The sequence below is a fragment of the Osmia bicornis genome, chromosome 14 (genome assembly GCF_907164935.1).
Source record: "Osmia bicornis bicornis chromosome 14, iOsmBic2.1, whole genome shotgun sequence".
Classification (NCBI taxonomy): domain Eukaryota; kingdom Metazoa; phylum Arthropoda; class Insecta; order Hymenoptera; family Megachilidae; genus Osmia; species Osmia bicornis.
In genome coordinates, this window is record NC_060229.1 from 459,953 (window position 1) to 483,793 (window position 23,841).

Sequence of the window (23,841 nt, forward strand, 5' to 3'; positions counted from 1 at the left end):
TAATTCCAATTGATGTAAGGCTACGCCTATTTTCTTCTGTTCATTGTTTGAATTAATTTAAAAAGAAGAGAAATCAAGTAGATTTAATATTGAACACTGATATGTTTTTTCAGATACGTTAAGTTAGTCGATTTCGGTTTTGCCAAACGTTTGGATCATGGAAGAAAAACATGGACTTTCTGTGGAACACCGGAATACGTTGCACCGGAAATTATTTTAAATAAAGGACACGATATAAGCGCTGATTATTGGTCTCTAGGTGTTCTTATGTTTGAACTTTTGACGGGGACGCCACCCTTCACTGGAGGTGATCCAATGAAAACTTACAATATTATTCTAAAAGGAATTGACGCCATTGAATTCCCAAGATCCATCACGCGAAATGCGACCGCGTTAATAAAAAAACTCTGCAGGTAATAATAAAATTAAAAGATTAATCACTTTTAGTTTATAAATAATTGAAATTTCTAATAAGACAAATAATTTTATTTTAAGGGACAATGCAGCAGAACGTCTTGGTTACCAAAAAGGCGGAATTAGCGAAATACAAAAGCATAAGTATGCGCGTTAAATACATAAACCACATATTTAAATTAAAATAAATAAGTATTTTATTAACATTTATTTTCATTTGCATAGATGGTTCGATGGCTTCAACTGGGAAGGTCTAAGAGCGAGGACTCTAGAACCTCCAATCATGCCACGAGTCCAAAATGCCACTGACACAGCGAACTTCGACGAGTATCCTCCAGATTCCGACCCACCACCTCCTGACGATGTATCAGGATGGGACAATGACTTCTAATCGCTTTAACCATTTATTTAAAAAATGATATCGTTATTTTTGGACAAAATATCGAGTTTCAATGATCGTGAGATGGTCGAGGAATCGTTGAGACGTATGACCTATCAGCGTTTGCATTTATCCAACGAACTAACACTATGTGATGATTAGACAATTATCTACTAATATCATTTTAAATGTAATGATAATGACCTAGAATAAAAAAACAGGTCATTCAAGGTTAGGTTTTCAACAACTTCCGATATCTATTACACGATCTGAGGATCCAGAAGATCCATCAAAAGGACCAGAAGTCGCCTTAATTGTAAGTACCATCTAGAGAGAAACACGAATTTTTCAGGCGTCGCTCGGAAAACTGAACATGCGTTTGATTTAGAAAAATATTTACACGCGTTCAACGAACGCGATTGAATGAAAGCGTCAAGTGCCATACCTGACAAAGGTAAAAACGACTACCATTATGTGTGTATAGAAAAGCATCCACGAGGAACGTGCGCGAAATGTAAGTAGTCAGCTCAATCGTAATGGAGAACTTGCCATCGAACTCGCCACCTCGTGCACGCAATTTCGCGGGGAAAGAACCACGGATTCTTAGTGTCCGATTTATTGTTGTTTGATTCACTTTATAGTTTATTGTAATAATTCTATTTTAATTAATTATGCGAAAATGTGACCCTTGTAAATAATTAATTATAAATAATTAAATAAATAAATAAATAAATATGTGTGCATGTAACACTTAAAGCCCAATGTATATCGATATTAAATAAAGTTTTATTAATACTAATTCAAAAACTTTCAGCTCGCATCATGATTGAAATAAAATTGCTAATTACAAAAGAACTAATTTGTCACAAACGTTAAAAATAGACTCACTATCAACCACAATCGATTTACAAACGAAATATGTACACTATTGTAACTTCGGGGTCCCAGACACCCCTGGATGATATCAGGTCCGTATGAACCAGTATAATAATCGTCCTCCAATTTCTTTCCGGAGTTTATTTAATTTACTTAATTTATTTTCTTTGCTTGTTGTTAAACAAGTTTGACAAACGTGTATTTTAAAAAGACCGTCATAAATCATGTATCTCTGAATATTGATCCCAGCGCCATCTATACAGTAACGGCCTAAACTATTCGACAAGTTACCCGGCATCCGGTAAATTGTCGGCTTATCAATCATCCATCCTGCAGCCGGTAAATTGCTGAGTAGTTTCCGCCGTTATTACATAGATGGCGGCTTTCCTCTAAATCATAACCCCTCGAAAACAAAGGCATGCCCAGTTTTTTGCCTTTGCATGTATGTACGTAGTCCCACGTTTCACGATTCTGGCATCACTGCTCTGTAGTCACTGTATATGCAGGCCAGCCATGCGCAGATTTGCATTCATCCAGTATTTCTTTTTCGATATGGCCGCCGAAAGGATTTCTCAGGAAAAAAATTAATGAATTAAAAGCTCACCCAGGAAGTACTGGTGAATGTGATTGTCGTGTATTGGTAACGTGGTAAGTGAAACCTACTACTCAATTTTCCACTTTTCTGTACACCTTTCATTTTTACTTTCGGAGCATTTCGGAGGTTACGATTCAATGGCGACAAAAAATAAAAACTATTGATAGAAAATGAAGGGTTAACTTAAAGTCAAGAAATCGTCATTCGACTATAATCTTGGTTGCTAAAACTGTTCAGCAACACGAATGAAACCAATGTAATATTTACGTTATTGCAATTATAATCAATCCGATAACCCTTTGGTTGCGTGTATTATAGGTTCGTTCCGTAATTTTGTTATGTTATTCGCAACATCATTTGTTTAAGCAAGCACTGCTTAATAAAAGACACATATCGTTTATGTCTCATTCATTCTCCTGTTGCAATCAATTTGACAGTATTACCCTCTTTAGCTGTGTCAGTATTAAATACAACACAATTTCATTTTGACATAAGCAGCTATATTTTTTTCTCTTTTAAGTCGCAAAGTTATTCTAGTTCTTAACTTTGCGTGATATTAGTGTCTTTATATGATACACTCCATTTAATGTTTTGTGCTATTGTGCATCCTGGAAACATTATTGAAAATATGAGGTTTTATGTTTATCGGTAAGTAGCTGGAGATTCACTCTTATAATCCAGCAAAACATTGATTATTTGTATACATTAGTTTTTGTGTTAAACAGCAAAGATTAAATGTTCATTGATCTTCTTAGGAATATATCTAATCTGTTAAATTTTTCAGAGGTGTAAGTACATAGACATGAATTGTTTAAAACACATTTAAAAGATCAATGATGTTGTATTCTTTGTTGCTGAAACTATCTGTTCAGCAATATTTTACAACATCAATTATGTCTTGTATTAAATATAAATTTATAATCAGATTTTAGCTATACGTTAAATTTCATTATTTATGGAAACTTCACATTTAAATAATGTTATGTGTGTACATAAATTGTTTAAGTATAATATGTACAGCTTTGCAGGGGTAAGTATAGTTTATTAAAATTTGTAGCTTTATTATACTAATTAATGATGAACAATTTGATAACTGCTGCTGCAGGGTTGGTTTGCAATATATGTAATCAATATGGATCAGTATGGATCATTAATAATTTATCATTGTAAAAATTAGAATTTTTTTTTAACAAATTAGGTATGTGATAGTTTGTTAGTTTAAAATTTGTTTTTTCGTTATATTGACTTTATATATTACGATTATTTTCTTTTATTAATATTGTCATTATTTGCCGTACAACATACTCTTTCTTGTACATCATAGCTTTTTTGTGTTTTCAGAAATCGTGGTGAGAATTTTTCATTAACCTGGCGTAGTCATGCAAAACTTTGATGATCTTGATATAGAGGGTCGTAACCCCTCTCATTTAACCGAAGATGATCAAGATAAGGTAAACGCATAGCAAAACTTGTATACTAGATTGTACTTACGTTTAATATTTAAAAGAAATCTGAAATAATTTTTGAAACTCAAAAACTTGGAAATATACCGTCATATTTACGAAATTTTGAAGATACAATATTTATGTATGTATTTATTTTGATCTGTACACTATTAAAAATGTATTTTTGATGCTAAATTTTTACATTCTGTGATATACACTTGGAATGACAGTTACCTGTTCATTTTACAAGATATTTGTATTTCACAGGAAGAATATGATCGAAAACGTTTAATGAGGAGTAGTGTCACGGCTGAAGATGGCACGCTCAGGCCAGTGTATTCTGAAACAGAAGATGGTGATATATGGTGTCATATATGTAATATTGCTCTGTTTGGAGCTCATAAATTATTAAATCATAATATGTGTAATCGTCATAAAATGAAATTAGATGAATGGCCGTATCCAGTTTTATTATGGTCCAAACGAACAGATATTCCAAAAGCAGCTCCACCGGTTCAATCGGCTGCGATTAGCGATAGTCTAGCACCTGGAGAACCAGTACCACCTGGCATGGAAGACCAAATAACTAGAACAACTACGATTCAGATGAGTCTGGATCGACACAGAAGTTCTCCACTAGTCGGTCTCGAATACCTTCTAGAATTGGTTGATAATGATTCTTGTGAACCCAGTTATACATGTGTTTTGTGTGATAAACGAGGCGATCCTCGTACTGTTATGGCCCATATTACCAGTTACAATCACAGAATAACTTATCTAAATAGACATTTTCCAACAATATCGCGAGCTATTATGGAATTACCGCGTACTCTTAATTATAAACGTGGAGCTAATGAAATATCGGTGTTAGTGGCTAAGAAGATCGAAGAACGATTTGGAAGATTACAGCCTCAATTGGTTGATAAAAACCAATACGAAAAGAATAAAATGCAATATATCAAGAGGGTCTATCAGGATTACCATTTTAGGTAAGTCATAATTTATATTACGTTCTTTATCCATACAGAGGTTGTTCTTCTTGCTACGTTAGACAAAAGAAGCACGTTTATATAGCATAGCAAGGGGATCATCCTGTACGTCTTTTTCGATTGAACGAATTAAATATCTCAGTTCGGGTGTTTTACGAAAAGTCCCCTGGACGTGATTCGGCGAAGTGCGCGGTAATAATGTAATGATAATTTAATTTGCATTACCTCAAAATGAATGGCTGTTTCCTACGTGCAGGGAAACGCCAGAATTAACGTTTATGGATGTTTACGATGTGCGATGGGTAACAAACTTTGAAGAGAAGATGGCTGAAATAACGGGTAATAGTGGTTCAAAGAAAGGTGAGTATAATTTATATTTCCAACATAAGTAAGATATTTCTTTCTTAAATATTCAATCTTTCAATAATCTTGTATCAAGATTCTCAATCTGCCGATGAGAAGGTAGAAGATAAGCACAAAAGTGAAGAGAAGAAAAGTGAGAAATCATCACCGAAGAAAACTGAGACTAAACCAACCACCACAAAATCGTAAGTTAATATTACATACAACACAAGTTTTAATATTTTTTAGACACATAGATATTCGTTTACTTTGTGATGTTTGAAAATACATGCAGTACAATCCCATCTATCCCTTTCTGAATAAATCACTTGAATTCAGATTGTGAATCCATGTTTTATTCTTTTTTTTTTAGGGGTTTCAAGATTCGTATCCTTACGAGGGATAAGTTAAATATGCGTAAACCGTTAGATAAAGACGAAGAAAACGTGAAAAAATCTCCCAAACGTCCCTCCGACGAGACTAAATCCCTCTCGTCGCTTTCGAGCATATCTAGTTCGCCGTCGCCGTCGCGTTCGAGGTCACGTTCACCGATTCGTAATCGTAAAGACAGTTCGCTAGACAAAGGTAGCAAGTATCGTAGCAGCAAATCACGATATTCGCGAGATCGAACACGTTCGCGTACACGTTCGCGCTCCCGGTCCCCGGAACCGCTCAGGGAACGGGATAAATGGGATAAGTACCGGGAACAGATCAGACGTGCCGAAGAGACCCTCGATCGTGCGTTGAAGTTTCACGAAAAGAACCCAGAGAAGCATCCATCGTACCCTGACGAATGGAAGAAATTCTGGAACAGACGGTATAAAGAGTTGCAAGCTGAAGGTAAAGATCCCAGTAAACACGACTTCAAACCAGAGTGGATCGAATTCTGGAATAAAAGAATGCGAGAGATCCATAATGAGCAGCTACAGCAGCGCAAAGAGGAGATTAGGAAGCGATTGGAACTTCCGGAGGACAAACCACCGGAGAAATGGATCCCAAGCAGACGCGATCGGTCTCCAAAAAGAAGTCGTCATCGCGTGGACAGCGACGACGAAGTGGAGTATGTTGGTACGAAAACTATTAAAAGTGATTATTATGACCGCCATGAGGCAAGGGAACGGGATTACGCGTATTCTTCGTACATGCGCGGCAGAGGAAGCGTGTACAGGAACAGTTACTATCCCCGAGGAGTTCCACCTCGTAGGCCTATACATTATGCGACTCCGTATCCAGTGAAAGATAAATCTCCGAGTCCTATACCGGATGAGGTGTTAACTGAAGATTTAGAAGTGGTTGGTTTGTTGCGATTACTTACAGCATTAGAAGGTCAGCTAGGCTCTCTTGGTCCCAAGATAGTATCTCTTCTTTCGAGAGCACTAGCTGCAGAAAAGGCGAAGCCTAATTCTGCCGAGGAATTATTGTACGACGAAGAGGTAAGTGTACTGTTCGAAACGGTGAAAGAAAAGCTGAAAGGTCAGCTATTCGCGGGAATGATAGAAAAGATGGCTATAACTCCGACGAAGACTGCGATACAAAATATTGCACAGTTATTGCACAAAGCAACAGAGAGTAAAAAAAAGATGGAAGAAGAGAAGAAGAAGAAAAGAGAATTAGAAGCTGCCAGATCGGCTAGTTACATACCGAGAACTATTTATCCTAGATCTGTGGAAATTATTACGCCTGCAATTAAGTCTGAACCAGTTAGCGTTCCTGGTGTTGGCACTGTAGATAAGGTAGCTATTGCTCAGCAAATAGCAGCTGCTCTGGTGGCACAGGGTAGGTCAAACGTGTCCCAAGAAGAATTAGAAACTCTTATCAATGCTGTCGTTGGAATGGCTGAGGCTTCAAAGAATTCCGATAAGCCGGTCACTACTGCAGATTTTGTGAAAGGTTTAGCAAGTGGTAATAACTCCCTTCCTCAAAGTACATCTGCAGCGGCCACGTCCACGGCGACAGACACTGTTGAACATCAGACTTCCAGGATGGTGAGTATGTCTGATGCAGAGTTGAAGTCCCTTTTGCAGAATTTCAAAGACCTAAGCACTCAAGAACAGCATGGTTTAATAAATTTCTTGAAGAAATTAGAAGCGACCGACCCGGTTCGAGTAGAGAAGTTAAGAACGTTCGTTAACTTGGGCACGACGTCGATAGTGACATCTGCGCCAAAACTAAAATCTCCGACACCGGAAAACATTGAGACTAATATTAAGTCCAACAAAAGTGTGTCCCCTTTCTCGTTAAACAAAGGAAATCAGAACCCAATTGAGGTAGAAAATAAATGGAAACCTAAAATTGATATGTTCGCGAATGACGATGACGAAGAGCAGCAGACAAAGAACGAGAGTGAGGACAAACAGAAAACTAAATTAGATTTATCGGACGACGATGATGATTATACTTTTGAAGACATATACAAAGCTGCAGATAAAAATGTTAGTGAGAATGAAAAAGCAAAGTCCAAGTCCCGAGGATTTTCAAAATCCGTGTCGAATTCACCGACGTCGTGGCGTTCGCGTTCACGTTCAAGGTCACGTTCTCCGGTAAGGTCGAAAGAACTGACAAAGACTAACGACCCGAACGCCATCTTGAATGAGACCAAACGGCTAATAGCTAACATAATGGGCGATCTTCCCAACAAATATGTCCCAAAATCGTTGACAGGTGAAAATACTGAAACTGTATCAAAACCATTAGATGCTGCAATGTCTAATACATCAACAGCTCCACTATCGAATTTTTATAATCAAGGTTACGTTCAGACTAATCAGCCACCTATGGCCCGTCCACAGGGACCTCCCTTAAGTTATCCAAACATGCCCAACCAACAGTTCCAAGGTTATCCGCAGCAAATGTACAGTGGTAATCAAAGTTACATGGACAATGGTTATAATTACCAAGGTTACGGTGGTCTAGGCAATCAGGGTCAGTACAGTGGACCGTCCATGGCATCGAATCAGTATCCTGCTCAACAGAATTACGATGGATCCTCGTATCCTGGACCCGCGAGTCATTCTTCTGGTTACCCTCCACAGCAACCACCGCAGCAGTATGGGAATTACGTGCCGCAGCAACAACAACGTTTTTATTGAACTGACATTGAATTTGAGAATTTGAGAATTGAGAAGAGCATGTCAAACTTTTACGTAGTTGTGAAACTGTTTGGAATTAGTTTCTCCATAGGCACTGGTAGTGTCTGGTGAAAGTGTTACTTGTTCAAAAATCTGAATTGCTTAGAAATGATCAGGATCGCTCAATTGTAAATACCTCTTGCAATCCGTTATACATAGTTATACTGAATTTTTGTTAGTTATGTCCGTCACAAGACATCCTGATCACTTCTATGGGAAATGAAGAAAAAAGAATTGGAAATACGCTTATTTTCATTGTCACATATAACTTCCTGACGGATTTCACGTTCATACGCCTTCATGCATGATAAATCATTCTTTCTTTTTATGCGTTCATGATTCGCGAGTGGTCTCGCATTCCTGACGAGACTGAAAGTTGTTGAAAAATTAAGTGAACATGGATTTGTAACAACGGAGTGTATTTGAATGCCAACGGGAAGAAAGTAAGTAAAGAAATAAGAAAAGAACATCGAAACGAAGGAACATCTTTGCTCTGGATTACAATCGATGTAAGACTAATTTCAATTAAATTTTATTCATCTATAATATGTTTATCATCTTTCTAATTTAACAGTTTCAGATGCGTGTGATAACGTATTAAAGAAGTCGAAAGTAACGATGTTATTTTTACAAGCACTTTTAATGTTTAACAAAAAATATATATATATATATATATATATATATTATATATGTATATACGTGTATATGCACATATACACGATAGCAAAAAAAAACAAAAAAAAAACAACAATTATGTGTAATTTTTCAATAAAACAAAACATAGTTGTAAAAAAGGGCATTAGAGTAATTTTATAAGCGTATCAATCAGGGAACATGTTTCCTCAACCCTCGGACGGCGGACCATGGGAAAGCCTCGATCTTAATTTGATCTTATATCCTATATCATTTTCATGTTCTAAATTCCACTGTTCAAGGGTTAAAATACTCATTAATTAGCACTAATAAAATTAACAATAAGTATACATCTAAATATATGTATAAAGAAGAACAAAAAGGACCGCCTAATTTTCTCTTTTATCAAGTACTAAAAGTTACGCAAACATGCCAGTCTTCAGAGAATAAGTAGGAATCTTAATTCGTAGGACGTTTCATTTTTTTTTTATTAATACAATAATCGACACATTATGCATGGTGCACACTGACTAGAGAGAATTATCAAGACTTGCGCTATTTTTGATACACGTAGTACCATGAGGCGTATCACAACTATATAAATTAATTGAACAAAGCTGACGTCGTCGTAGTTCTTACATTATTTACATGGTTCTTTACAGACGCGTATTCAAATCTCCTATTTGGGCACGAGACCCCTCGTCTTTGGATAAACAGGCGCTGGTATCTGCGGGATCTTCCCGACGCTCTTAGGTCTTATTTTCGCGGATTGTAAACGTGACTTTGACCTAAGTTTTGCACTCGACGCGTCTACGTCTATATCTCCCTCGTCGCGCAGCGCTTCTTCTAGGACAGCCTGGATCGTAGGCGCGATAGCGGGTCCCTGATAATCTAGCGTTGTTCTCGCTGGCATGTCCAGGTCTAAGTTTAATATATTCTCACCCGCATAGCGACAGCCCTTTCCCATGGCCAGGGCGATTCGCGCGTATTCTGAAACTGGTCTTCGTGCCCCGGCAACCGACGTGGGTCTTTTTATAAATTCTATGCTGGATGGCTCTGGATCTTTGACTATCCAGCAGTCTTCTTCTTCGTCCAGATGAATCCTCGACAAGATTTTATTCTTCTCCTCTTCGGGAATAAAATTCTCTATTATAAGATACTTAAGTTTCAATTCCTTCATTAATTCGTGCTGAGTCTGCTCTAGATCTCTTCTGTCTCTGTTAAAATCGTTAGTTACGTCTTCAAGTTCTTGTTTAAGGACCTGTAATTTGGTGAAACATTTCCTGAGTTTCCTGGATTTTACATCAACTTCCTGTTGCAGGTTTGTGTAGGTTTCTTTAACTCCTAGCATGGTGAGTTCTTCATCTTCAAGTTTCTGTTGCATTTCAACTTCCCGCTTCTTTCGTTCAGCTATCTCAGCTGCTTTCTGTTCTAATGCCCTTTGCTGTTCATTTGTATGATCTATGATGTTCTTTCCACCGCATAGCATTTTACTTTCAAGGTCTTTTATTCTCATTATAAGATTCTCAGTTTCTTGCTTCTCAGCCTTCAACTGCTCCGCTATAAGTTTCTTGTCTGTCTCTATCTTATTATTATCCTCGCCGCGACTGTCTTCCGTTTCAGACTCTGAATCCCCGGTTTCGTCTTCTTTTTTCCTCTTTGACCTCTTCTTTTTCCTTGGTACCGTACCCTTTTGCGCCAACTTCTCTTTTAATCGGCCTATTTCTTCTTGATACTGCCTCAACAATGCATCCTTTGGATCTTCGTTTATTCTCGGCTTATTCTTGATGTTCTTAGCACGATTAGCGTACCGTAGGGTCGTCAGAGTTTCATCGTAATTGTAACTAGCTGGACCGATATTAGCAACCATGATGGTCTTAGAGTTACCGCCCAAAGAATCCTGCAATAATCGCGTCAGTTTCGAGTCCCTGTAGGGCACATGCGTTGTCTTCCCATCTACTAACGCCGAGATCACGTTGCCCAGTGCCGATAAACTTAAGTTAATCTTACTCGCTTCCTTGAGCCTCTCGCCAGAAGAGCCGGTTTTGCTCTGCCTTTCGCTACCCGCGAGATCGACCAAGTTCAAACGACCGACCCTGATTCCACCAGAATCGCCGATGGATCCCATTTCAATGGTGATTAGAAATATCGCGTGCGACCGAGAGCTGTGCTCGTTCATATTCGTTGCGCCTATCGTTCTGTTTTGGTTGCCGGTATTCATCAGTTGTTGAATCTCCGCGGCACTTTTGCAAACTGACGTCGACAAATCCTTGACAAACACACCGGTGTCTGGTTTCTCTTTTAATTCGAATCTTAAACTCTGATCAGGGTGCAGAAGATCGCGTATCTCCTCTTGGTAGATCTCAAGGTAACTGGCCCGTACCAAATACTGCATATTCTCAGACCTGCCTATGTGGTTGAATATATGCTCGAACGAGCGCGGAATTACGCCGCGCCTCTCGTGGTCGCTTTTCAAACCCTCCATGGTGTACGTTTTCCCAGTGCCGGTCTGACCGTACGCGAAAATAGTGCCGTTGAAGCCGTCGAGAACGGAGGACACCAATGGCCTGACCGTCTCTTCGTAAAGGTCCTGTTGACTGGAATTCCAGTCGTAAACCGCGTCGAACGTAAATACTTTCACGTTATCGCTGGATGGATCGTCTCGCGGATGACGGATCTCGACCACTCCCCTCGATGGAAACACGTCGACCACACGTGTATACCCACGACTCACCTCCTTCTCGTCCATCGGTCTACATCGCACGACCACCTGGACGCACTGGGTCACCACGTCCGTCAAACTACACGTCTTCATGCTTTTCTTTTTCCAGGTTTTCAGTTGGTTGTCAGCTTTATCCATGTCGACGGTCGGTTCTTACCTGTGCAACGAGAGAAACACAACGATGAGCCTCAACATTATGGACTAAACACGCACAACTGCTTCGCCAAATCAATAATCCGTCCTTTGTAAACTTGTGAATCGATAGAAACGTAACGGTAATAGAGAAAATGACATCTTAAATTAATAAAGAAATGAAAGAATAACAATGCGCTTTTTGAATAGTTGAATACTTCTTTAAAACAGTACATATGTAGTATGTATGTATGTTGTAAGTACTGTCCTTAATGGAGAAGTAACGAGATGCCGGTTGACGTAACTGCTTGAACTTGAATGACTTTTTATGTGTAGGATGTGCCATAGATTGGATTGTATAGAATTTAATACACGCTTATGAATTGATCGAAACATAGATCTGTCACTTTTCAAAAGAACAATAACGATGAGAAACAGTGTTTGAGGACATCGTATTGATCTTTTAATAATTCAAATATTCAAAGAAATCAATGACTAAAATTCAACATATATTATTATAGTTAACACAAATGATACTCAAGTTTTCGTTTGAAACACTTTTCGAGTATAAGCTCTGTCAATTTTTCCAAAAGAAAAAACGAAAGGCCGCTTTAACCAAACATTACACGACACGCTCTATGTATCAGAGTCTAATTTTTTCTGGAGACACACTTACCTTTTCGAGCTCTCAAACAATTAACGTGTACTACACGATAAGCGTTACAATAAAGGAATGATGATTTTTTGTCGTATTCGCATGTTACCCTCCACCGCAAGGTATTGATCCATTGTTTGTACGATTTTCACTGTCAACACGCGCACTTTTTATGTCCACTTGTTCGATTGCTTTTAATTGAAGAGTTGTTACCAGCCTGCACGTTAATTAAAACCTAATGCTTAAGAGAATCACTACGACAGTACACGACACATTATGATAGAATGCAAGAATGACTGCATCATATTTTGACAGCGAAAAGCCAGTACATTAAACATGCGCACTGAAGTTCCCTCACTCGTTACCACGGACCACGGACTTACTGAATCGATCTCTAACCTAATAACCATGAAGTATATTCCAGACAATCATAGTGAAACCAACCTATGAATATTCCCGAAGAGGAATTTACCTTATCGACAGATTCTCTTTTTATTAATTCAGTTGTATTTATTTCAAGAAAAATGATCCAGCTTTCTATCAATAAACTTTATTCATTTGATAATATGTTTACAAGTCTCAACGAGTTTAATCATTTTAAGAATTTACTTTTTTTAATAGGTATACAAATTAATTCGATGCCTTTTATCAATTACAATTTTAAATTTAAATATTTAAATAGGAATTTAAAATAAATTACAGAAATTATATACTTGATGTCACGAGAGTCCATAACTGCGACGCGCAGGTTGGAAGATGGTGGGGGAACGCAACGAGCTCTCTGCTAATCGCTTTCCACTTCATTTGAGAGTATCGCCAATCAGGGCGAAGATGCGCACTGGAGATGCGCGAAGAACGAAAATTGGTCTTTTCGGAGCAGTTATGGACTCTCGTGACATCAAGTATAGTTTCCTATTTTTATTACGGAAATGACGTTATGTTCCGTCGCTAATTTCATAGCGTGCAAGTCACCTACTCCAAAGGGTGCTGTGACAGTATTATTTATTAAGAAAATTACTGCGTCTAATTAATAACTGAAATCAATGTCGAGAAATTGGAAGAATATAATATAAATTCTCTATAAAGTTAGTTTATTCATTAAATAACTAAACAGAGGATTTTTACACTTAAAACTTCAATAGTAGAATAGACTAATTAATCCATGTCTTATTAAGAAATTTTATTATTAAAATTTAGAAAATTATTATTAAAGAATATAGTATTCAAATTATATTATTTACAAATACAATACTATATTAATTTTTTATAGTTTTTATATTAACCTCTTTGTTCCAGACAAAATGAAGTTGTGGTTAGTAGTAGTTCACATCATTTTAGTTGCAACAAATCTATGGGTCACTGCACATTTTCATGAAGAACTTCCTGAAGACAATGAATTTGCAGAATTTGAAGATTTTGAGGATGAAAAACCATCTCAAACAATCAATGATCTTAAAGAATCAAATAATAATGAAGATTTTGAAGAGGAAGATGTTTTGATTGTCGATGGGGACAGTGAATTTGATCATTTTCAAGATGAAGAAGAATTTGAAGGATTAGATGCAGCTGGTGGAAATGCAGGCCCCAAAAGCAATGAGCCATCCACTTTAACAATCACAAAAATACCGCTTCATTTACGTGCCAGATGGGATAGTTTTTACTTAGAAATATTAATGGTCATTGGATTATTAGTATATTTCATTAATTACATAGCAGGACGATCTAAGAATGCTCGCATAGCAAAAATATGGCTCACAGAGCATAAGCCACTATTGCTGGACAACTTTTCTCTTGTTGGTGACACAGCAGACTTAATTATAGATACATCTGAAAATGGCTTGGTAAAGGAAAGCCAATCTCACTACAGTTTATATTGTTCAGGGCGAGTTGGATGTGATTCCATGTTAATTGAATTAAAATTAATTAAGAGACAAGATTTAGTCGCGGTATTAGCACAGCTTGTGCGACCTCAAAATGATCAAGCGCATATACGCGTAGAATTAGCAAAAGATGAAACGGATAATTTTGTATTAGCGGTAGCCACAAAGAGAACTGCGATGCATTTAATACGTGATATGGCTGATATCAGTGTATATTGCCCAGAAAAGAGACCAGGAGAAAAATTCGGTCTTCCATCAGGCTTTTACGTAATGTCTGAAATTGCCGAAGCAGCATCTGCTATTTTAGATACAAGAGTTTTACAAGCATTTGCAAAATTCGCACCATACATAGATTATATACATATTAGCGATCAATTTAGTGGGCCCAAGCAACAAGAGTAAGTAATAAAAACATTCCAACTGTAAATTATATTTATGTATTCCCCCCATATAATGTGTTTTACTACTTCATTTTAGAGATACAACCCAGTTAACAATGCCTGAAGTAAAAAGGGTTCTACTTGTTGGGTTGAATATAAGCATTAAGGGGCGTACCACTAATGCAGAAGGCCAAGAAAAATTAAAACTTCTTTTACAATTGACCTTCTACTTAATAGATAAATTGCGACGTTTCAAATTATCCAAAGAGGTTCGAAGAAACAACTTCTTTTTGATATGCTTACATATTTCGATCTTCTGTACTATGTTATTTTACATTGATTTTGTATTGTTTAGGGTAAAAGTAAAACTGATAAAAATAGACTGAGAGTAGAAGAAGCATTCTTAAAAACAACTCATGCTGCTAGAGCTGAAGCAGCTGCTCAGCGAAGAGAAGAGCGTCGCAGAGCTGAAAAAGAACGTATACTACAGGAAGAAGATCCTGATAAGCAAAGAAAGTGGGAAGAAAAAGAACAACGAAGACTCGCTAAGAAGCGAGCCCCAAGAATGAAACAGCTTAAAGTGAAAGCATTATGACCAAGTAAAACTGATCATAAAGAGCTGATTGAAGTTTCTAAAGAGCCATGAGTTGCTCAATTGAACTGCCCATTTCATTTGACTCATGTAATAAAACTAAAAATAATTACACATCCCTCAGATCAATGAAATTTCCATTGAACGATTTATTGAATTGTCACAGAAACTAAGTATCGCATACTTAAAAGTCGTTTCTGTAAATTCAGTTAATTTTATATTTTTATTTGTAATTTTTAATATATACCTCTCATTTGTTAATAATATATTACGATTGTTACATATTTATTTAACGATGAAATTAGTATGATTTGTTCTATAAATACTGTTAGAAACATTTTTATTTCCCGAAAGTGCAGCAATAAGTTATGAAAACAGTATATGTGTATATAACTGTTACTTTTAAACAATGTTAATATTATTTATTGTACAATTAATTTTTACAATCAGCCCTTTTCTGTGATGATTTTTCATCTAAATACTCCTGTTGCAAACTGAAGTATACAAAAATATCGTTGAATTTTTTCATGTATACATATTTTTCTTCATATCATACTTTTAAAAATCACTATAAAATGAAACACAATATTCAAAAGCAAAGGATGAAATGTTCAGAAAGTATCGAAATATTAAATAGAAAATGCAATAAGAATATTAGAATATTTATACTTATTTAGTATTAAATACAATATTACGTGATGTTTAAATGTACCTAAAATGAATATATAAAAGTTAGAAATATACTTCAAAATTTCAATACAAATATATTTTTAACTTTTAAACTGTCATAAATATTCTTAAAAGAATTTTATATAAATATCAAGTGTACAAATTAATACGCTGCTTTTTATCATTAATTACAATTTCAAATTTTTAAATTTTGAACGCAGTTTAATCTTTAGTCAACGTACTTTGCTTTCCATCAACGCCACCTTTTTTCCGATCAACTGAACGTATACCTTATGCGTGCTAACCCAAACTATATTTGTATCAAGTGATGTGATTGGTGCATAGCAGTGACTGGCAGTGACTACAGATCCAGTGAGTTGAATTTGTATGCAACACTGTGCATAGGTAATAAGCGTGTCATAACCATAACCAGAAAGAAGCAGCATAACCAAAGCAAAGAGTAGGTATAATAAGAGGTGACACTCTGAGAGAGAAACTACTTGCAGAAAGAGACAAAGTGATACAACCCATTTAAAGGTCCATTCGGCAATCTTCGTTTTCGACCGTGAACAGTCGTGAGCGCGCGACAAGTTTGTACTGTGGATTTACGTATATAACCTATATTGTGGAAACTTCTTTGTCAGAATGCTCCAAAAAGCAAGAGTTTATGACATTTCAGACCGTCATAAACCGGGAATTTTCTGGGGAATCAAGGAGGGGAAGGAGTACATTTTTTTAGATTTCCTAAGAATGGAGACTTGTAAGTATTATAAAGTCATAATATGTGTGTAACAATATAAGAACTTAGGTACTATAGAAACAGAAATCTTGGAACAATAACATGCTTCAAGTATATACATATATTCACATGCCTGGCTTCGGGCATGTGGTAGAGAAGATCTTTCTGCTTCGAAATATGAACACTACCACAAGACCCGCAGAGTATGTAGTAAGCATTTAAAATAAAATGTACATGGGTCCTTCCAAATCCAGATTATTACCAACAGCAGTTCCAAAGTAGATTGAGTCTGGTATGAATATTATAGAAGTATTAATTGTATTAACCATTTAATTGTAGTAATTGAGTAAGGAGTATATTGATCTCCTATTTTCATATCAGATACAAATATTCAAGAAGAGAGCAGTAATAATCCTGAGTTTAATACATATATAAATACATAAGAATAAATAATTTAGATAAATGAGAATAAATATTTTTGTTCTTATATGTTTGATCTTTAGCAATTGCAGGTCCATCTCATCAGGGAGACATTACATCAATCCAGACGAATCCTTTTACAATTATTTATTTACTCTAGAAAACATCTTTTTTTCAAATGCACGTTCTATTTTACCACGCACCCATGTAGGTAAAAATATGTATCATTTATGTAGAAATGTAACTGGTTTTATTCCCCCTTGCGACAATTTTCCTCTAGAATATTTATTAAAATTATTTATTATATTAAGGTAATGCGAGCGTCGAGGCCGAACTTTGAATTCCGCGTCGGTAAAACAGTCAACGTTTCATCGAAAATTAGGCCGAACAGAAACTGATTTAAGCGCCACCTCAACTATCACATGCTATACTACGTCACCTTTCGCATACACTTAAATGATACGTGTATGCTACGATAGCTATATGTATCGATACATAATTAAACAATACAGGACCAAAATTATTTAATTATTATTTTTAATTTTACAATTATTTATTAATCAAACGAACGAACTGCGCCCTACAGAATGAACGAGAAACTAAATTTCTGGTCTGTTTTACCTTGTTGACGTCTTTCGCGAGTGAACAATCAACGAAATCGTAGTTTTCAAATTACTTCTACCTGGAGACTTGTACATCATCCCTTGGGTGCTCGTTTTATTCTATCCGACCCAAAGAATATCAGTCTGGTCCCTATTTGGACATACGATTCACAGAAATGTTTATATTACGAATAAATCAATGCAGGTGAGTTCGATCCGCCATTTTCTTGACCGTTGACAGACAGCAATTTCAATATTTTATATAAGTTTTTGACGATTTGGATAATATAAGGACCAGACAAATATTCTTTAGAACCTCCTGAACACGTCCCTCAAATTTTTTTACATTCTGTTTAGAAATAAGGACGTAATTTGAAAACTCGCGTCTAGGAATTTCTCTAAAGACTGTCGGTAAAGTTTTCGACGCTCGCATCACCTTAACCCATCTTTTGGCGAAACCGTGCCCACTTAGCTTGACTTCGGTGATCTTACGGGTACCGTTGTGTCAGAAGGATAATTATAATTAAAAAATAAACATGGTATCTGTTGGATCGAAATACTAATTCTTCTTCTATGTTGTTTAATACTAATAAAACACTGAATTAGGTATAATGCCTGTTGGCTCGAGTGTATTCAAGCGTATTAGTATACCTACTTGTAAGCACAGGAATTAACGCAAAACTTTTTTAATTTTTACTGTTTAATTAAACATGTTATTAGGATTGTATGAAACGTTTCAAAATGGTTTAATAAATGATCAATTATCTTCTTGGTATATGTAAATTTTACGATAAAAGTAAATGGAGAACTATCAAATGCCACGTAATGCAATCATCGCATCTCAAAGGTAAGCGTGTTTATGATACACTAATTTATTTAACATTGCGATTATATTTCAGTTTTTATGTCACAACACTGCTGTTTTATATTATGATTAATAAAAAAGAAATTAATTTAGAAACATCCAAGAAATTAAGTTATTCTAACACGAATGTTTTCTAATAAAGATTTATGTTTACTGTGAGGAATTATTGTTACATTTGTAATTGAATTAAGTTGTCGCGTCAGTTTTCAGCTGTTACATTTATAGTGATCTTAAATGTTATTTTTATTAATAGATCTGTTTTAAACATTATAAAACAAAATAGGTGCTTTTATGTTGAAGGTTATTTATGTATAAGTTCATAAAGTATGTATTTAAAATCTCATTGAACTGTAATATAACACATCCAGGTATTTCATAATGTAATAAATATTTGTTTAATTTTTAAATAGTTATATTGAAATATATGTGTGTATAAATATGCATATATATGTATATTATTATTGTACAAAGACTATTAATTAATGAAACCTGAAAGATGTAAGAAAATGTATATTATTTATTCTTAGATGGATAGATTGCGACTATTGCCATTGGAATTGCCATCAGCTACCAATATAAATAATAATGGAACAGTTAAAGGAAAAATATCATTTGTTCGAAGATTAGCAGTAGGATTTGTCATTTTAGCTACATTAGGTTTATTATATGTACCAGCATACCATTCTGCCCAAGGCCCACTTTTAGGCTTAGGTAAGACTCCATCTCCTGCAGAGCCTGTTGGTGATCCACACTTGGTAGTTTCCGTAGGTATGCATTCACTAACAGTGGTTGAACTCTTGCATTATAAACTAACCATTCTTACATATAAATTTGCTTTCATTTTTATCTTTAATAATGTCAATCAATTAAAAATTTGTTAATTTAACAAATATGATAAATAAATTGTTCATACAAGAGAAATATATTATACATTGAGAGTTTTCAATAAATTAAGAAATAAAATTAATATTGTATCCTTCCATGTAATTCATAAGCATTTATGCTAGAATTAGAGTAAAAATAAGTAAGTTTAAATAGTAGAAAACATAGTAGTAAAGTTATATAATTTTCCTTTCTTCAACTTATTATAGCATGCTTACATGATACTAAAGTAAAATAAATATTTTTATTAGCATGCATAAAGTCAAATTTAGGTGAAGAAATTTTATGAATACAATTTTACTTTAGCAATGGGATAAAATATTTCTAAATAATTTATTTACAGCACAATTACCAGGATGGGCATATAATACTTCAAGAGATCTATGTGTATACATTCATCCAGAAAATACAACATCAGTGTTAAATCCTACTGGTATATGTTCTCCACCACCATATCTTCTTATTGTTATTTGTTCAGCTATTACAAATTTTAAAGCTAGGATAGCCATAAGAAATACATGGGCTAATAAAAGTAACTTGGATAATGTATACAATTCAACAGTAAAAGTAGCATTTCTTCTTGGACAAAGTGACAATGATACACTTAATGTATGTTTCCCTGCATAATTAAAGTTTTGCTAAATACAAACTGCAGTAATAAAATTAATAGAATTTTTTATTTTGTAGAACATAATAGCTGAAGAAAGTCATCAATTCAGTGACATTATTCAAGAAAAATTTTATGACACATACAACAATTTAACATTAAAGTCTGTTATGATGTTGAAATTGGTACATCAATTGTGGCCAAGCTAAATATCTCATGAAAACAGATGATGATATATTTGTAAATATTCCTACATTAGTAAAGACATTGGAATCAAGAACACAAGCTACAAATATATTATTAGGATCTCTGATCTGTAATGCTAAACCTATTTTAGATCCAAAAAATAAATGGTAAGTAGTATTAATACCATAAAATATATATGTATGTACATGACAAGATACATGGACATTATTTACATTATTATATTTTATTAGGTATACACCAAAATATATGTATTCAGAAAAAATGTATCCTAATTATTTATCGGGTACTGGGTACGTAATGAGTTTAGACGTGGCATTTAAGTTGTATCGCGCAGCGTTAACAACGACACTACTTCATTTAGAAGATGTCTATATTACAGGACTTTGTGCAAAGCATGCAAAGGTACGACCTGTAAATCATTCTGGCTTCAGTTATATTCCACGAAAATTAGATCCATTCATATTAAAAAACGCTATTACAGCACATAAAGTTAATGCCTCCAATATGTATGTAATATGGAACAAGTTAAATGATACAAATCTCTCTTGCAGTAATCATTCTCACACTGATAAACAATCAGTTACTTTAAGTCGAAGTAGTAGGAATGTTGGATATTATATAGTAAAAAGAAGAAATATTAACAAATGTGTTTAACTGTAAAGAACGTTTATGTATACTATCTAATTATTGTTGATTTAACTTATTCATGATCTGATTTTTCCTTTCTTTTTTTTTTCTTTTTTTTTTTTTTTTCTTTACATATTACTATACAATCTTTAATAATACTTCTTCAGTTGTTTTTATGGCAAGAGATATTTGTAGTTGATATTTCAATGAAATTTTATACATTGTTTTCCCATTTGAACAGCAATAGGGTTTTAGGATACATTGTCAATTAGATTTCCTATGCGAATTAATTTCTTTGCTAATATACATAAAAGATTACTGGCTAAGTGTCGGATAGTTATCTAAACAGAATAGTATTTGTCAAATACTTTAAATTCCATCCGCTGCTTGATATTAATTTTATTTAAAAATTATTGGTATCAAGATAAGACAAATAAGAATCTCTAAAGGTGGTATTAAATAATCCTGACAGTTTAACATATCAAATTTCCGTTGTAACCCGAAGGAAAAATTTTGGAATTGAATAATACCTTCTTAAATTCTTACGGGTTACACATGCATACTCGTAAATTATACGTTTGCTCTAGTGTATTATACTGTCTTTGAGATCTGATTAACTTTAATAGGTATGATTAACGATCGATAAATTTCGACTGTCAATAAAAACCGCTTTATATTCTATATTAATTTTATGTAAATATTTCCATAATTAATTACTTGCATTTTATTTTGAATTATTTTTGTTCTTTTACAAAAATTGAGAGATCTGTAATAGACAAATAAGATTTTAACATTCCGTTATTATAATGGAGTATTACGAACATTCGCTTTAAGTAGAATATCAAATTAAATTCATTGCTCATCATGTATAATTCAAATTTTCAAATGATCATTATCATCTAGGATGTAAAACGATATGTAGAGGATAATGAACTAAATACATTATAAGTGTATTATATTACACTTATTGTCTAAATAAAAAGAAATCTTTTCAGCATGAATATTTAACTTGTACACAATTCTGAAAGAATTGTTATTTAAAAGTTCGGTACAACGTATTGATTAAGACTAGTGATAATAATAATCATATTTCTAGTAAATACTTGGACTCGATTGAATGATATTTATAACATATTTTAATGATCATGAACCTAAGAATGGATTTCACTTCTTGATAATCCTAAAACGATCTACATAATTAGTGAGTCAATGTTTGAATCAATTATTAGCTCAATTAAACAGTATGAATCATACTGTAATTCATTAAGCTTGTCGAGTGAGGTCCGTTCACTTATACAGCGAAACAACTCCACGGAGTATTCTAGTGGCCTTAGAAAATTTGTTTTATTTTATATAAATATATTGGAAAAATTATACTAGCATGCTACTACGAAATTTGGTGCTAAATAGTACTTAATTATACATTCGTTGTATATACTCTTGTATAGATTGTCGTTTGATTTTTACACGAACTAAGTTTTCCATACTAAGAAAGATGTATTTTTTAAAGTGAGATTAATGATTCTTAATCACAGACATTCATTAAAGATATTACTATGCTTATTTCTTTTCAAACGAGCTATACGCAAGTATATGCAACATTAATAGACATAAAAGTTTTAAGGTAAATATTATGTCTATAAAATTGTTAAAAGATCTGTGTCCACCAATAAATTCTATAAAGAAAGAAAAAAAACTTTAATATTTATAAATTATGTTTAAAATTTGTTATTCATATATGTGTGTTCCCGATTAATTTTTGTTAAAAAAGGGAAAAAAACTGTAAAAATTATAATAGTTTACAGTAAAAGTTTTAATTAATAACACCTTACCTACAAAAATATTAATTATATATTTAAAAAATAAATACATAAAAGGTGTTTTACATGCATAACAAAATGCGCACTGTATGTATACAAATTTATATACAATTACTGTAAAAATTATTACATATTTTTATACAAATAATTTTTTAATTACACGGGACCTTGCAAATATTTTATAACAAAATTCTATTTTTCCCCACTTCTCATTTATTGTGCTTTTTCTTCTTTTTCTTTAAAAGCTCAGTTTATCAACTGCAATATTAGGTGCCATTATGTTTTCTACAATTGCTTCTACTTTGCTTTTACTACTTTCTTCTTCTGTAGATTCTTCAGTATCAAAATGAACAGCTTTTAAACTTTCTGTTATTTTATTTAATTTCTTTTTTTGTTTTTTAAGTAATTTTAATTTTTTTCTTTTTCTTATTCGGGCATTTAATTGATCGGCTTTGTGTTTTAAATATACATGCGATAAGTTCGAGATACGTTCACTTACACACATACCTGAATCCCTTGTTTGATCTGACTGTGCAGATGTTTCATCGCAAGAAAGTTTTGTATGAAATTACATTCCAGTGTACTAATGTCTTCATCAGTGAAGTTAGAATAACTGTGAAGTAGAATAATTTTTTTCTGATTTCTTCAATTTTTTTGCCTTAAAACCATCCATTTCTTCATCCTCGCATGTATCGCTAATACATTTAAATTGGTAATCTTGATTCTTCTTTTTTGATCTTTTTTTTTTTTTTATGCTTAAGCTCATCATTAAAATTATTTCTATGATAATCATTTGTTTGTTCTTGAATCTTTCTTTTCATCTTTTTTCCTAATTTTTTACTCACAGCAAGCGATAAATCATCAGTTACATTATCTGTCCCATCTATTTCTGTACTTTCAATATCATCAGATACAGAACTTCTCTTTTTCTTTCTTTACATTTTTTACTCTTCTCTTTTTCTTCTATCTTACTTCTTTACCTTTTCATCATTGTTTATCACTTAACATTACATAAACATTTAACCGATGAGGTTAAGTTGTTTATAACGTCTTCTATTATTTCTTCTTGCAGTTTAGACATATTAGGAACTATTAATTCTTCAGTAACAGGATGGTGAGGCAATAATGTAATTTCATTGTTGTTATCTATTTCGTACTCATTACTTTGAGATTTATTATTATTGTTCTCCCAACGTTTCTGCCATGTTTCTAATGCATTTATGTTTAAAACAAATCTTTTC

The 23,841-nt window shown here is 34.1% G+C and overlaps 4 protein-coding genes across 12 annotated transcripts in view; 3 read left to right on the forward strand and 1 right to left on the reverse strand.

Moving 5' to 3' along the window:
• LOC114878681 (cGMP-dependent protein kinase, isozyme 2 forms cD4/T1/T3A/T3B) overlaps nt 1–1,592 on the forward strand; it is a 35,732-nt gene extending 34,140 nt beyond the window's left edge. For all 3 annotated transcript variants that reach the window (XM_029192764.2, XM_029192765.2, XM_046288652.1), the window contains 3 exons: nt 114–413; nt 496–558; nt 640–1,592. In XM_029192764.2, the coding sequence (XP_029048597.1) occupies nt 114–413; nt 496–558; nt 640–805 (529 nt within the window). In that variant the 3' untranslated portion in view covers nt 806–1,592. The remainder of the gene's footprint in view (nt 1–113; nt 414–495; nt 559–639) is intronic.
• A 475-nt stretch (nt 1,593–2,067) lies between these two features.
• On the forward strand, nt 2,068–15,905 carry LOC114878680 (PAT complex subunit CCDC47-like). 7 transcript variants are annotated; one of them, XR_003789779.2, is made up of 7 exons: nt 2,074–2,317; nt 3,606–3,715; nt 3,977–4,698; nt 4,955–5,058; nt 5,138–5,246; nt 5,414–8,677; nt 8,743–8,962. XR_003789779.2 is itself a non-coding variant. In XM_029192761.2 (7 exons), exons 2-7 carry the CDS (start codon nt 3,644–3,646, stop codon nt 8,127–8,129), a joined length of 3,630 nt encoding a protein of 1,209 aa, XP_029048594.2. In that variant the 5' UTR covers nt 2,074–2,317; nt 3,606–3,643; the 3' UTR covers nt 8,130–8,962. The 7 variants fall into 7 exon arrangements, 6 of the variants coding, with proteins under 6 accessions (XP_046144607.1, XP_029048594.2, XP_029048591.2 ...); XM_029192761.2 differs by having other exon boundaries at nt 3,977–4,064; nt 4,158–4,698; nt 5,414–8,962; XM_029192759.2 differs by lacking the exon at nt 2,074–2,317 and adding exons at nt 2,328–2,912; nt 3,049–3,294 and having other exon boundaries at nt 5,414–8,962.
• On the reverse strand, nt 9,265–12,415 carry LOC114878682 (kinesin-like protein KIF3B). Its single transcript, XM_029192766.2, has 2 exons — nt 12,332–12,415; nt 9,265–11,680 (listed from the first exon to the last, which is right to left on the reverse strand). The coding sequence occupies exon 2, from the start codon at nt 11,659–11,661 to the stop codon at nt 9,481–9,483; it is 2,181 nt and encodes a 726-aa protein (XP_029048599.1). The 5' UTR covers nt 11,662–11,680; nt 12,332–12,415; the 3' UTR covers nt 9,265–9,480.
• Nucleotides 15,906–16,056: 151 nt separating the features above from the next.
• LOC114877048 (beta-1,3-galactosyltransferase 1-like) lies at nt 16,057–23,833 on the forward strand. Its single transcript, XM_029189143.2, is given in 7 exon segments — nt 16,057–17,797; nt 17,950–18,439; nt 18,985–19,168; nt 19,683–19,948; nt 20,027–20,133; nt 20,135–20,299; nt 20,384–23,833. Coding segments are annotated over 5 exon segments (1,146 nt in total). The 5' UTR covers nt 16,057–17,797; nt 17,950–18,439; the 3' UTR covers nt 20,808–23,833.
• The last annotated feature ends 8 nt before the right edge of the window (nt 23,834–23,841 follow it).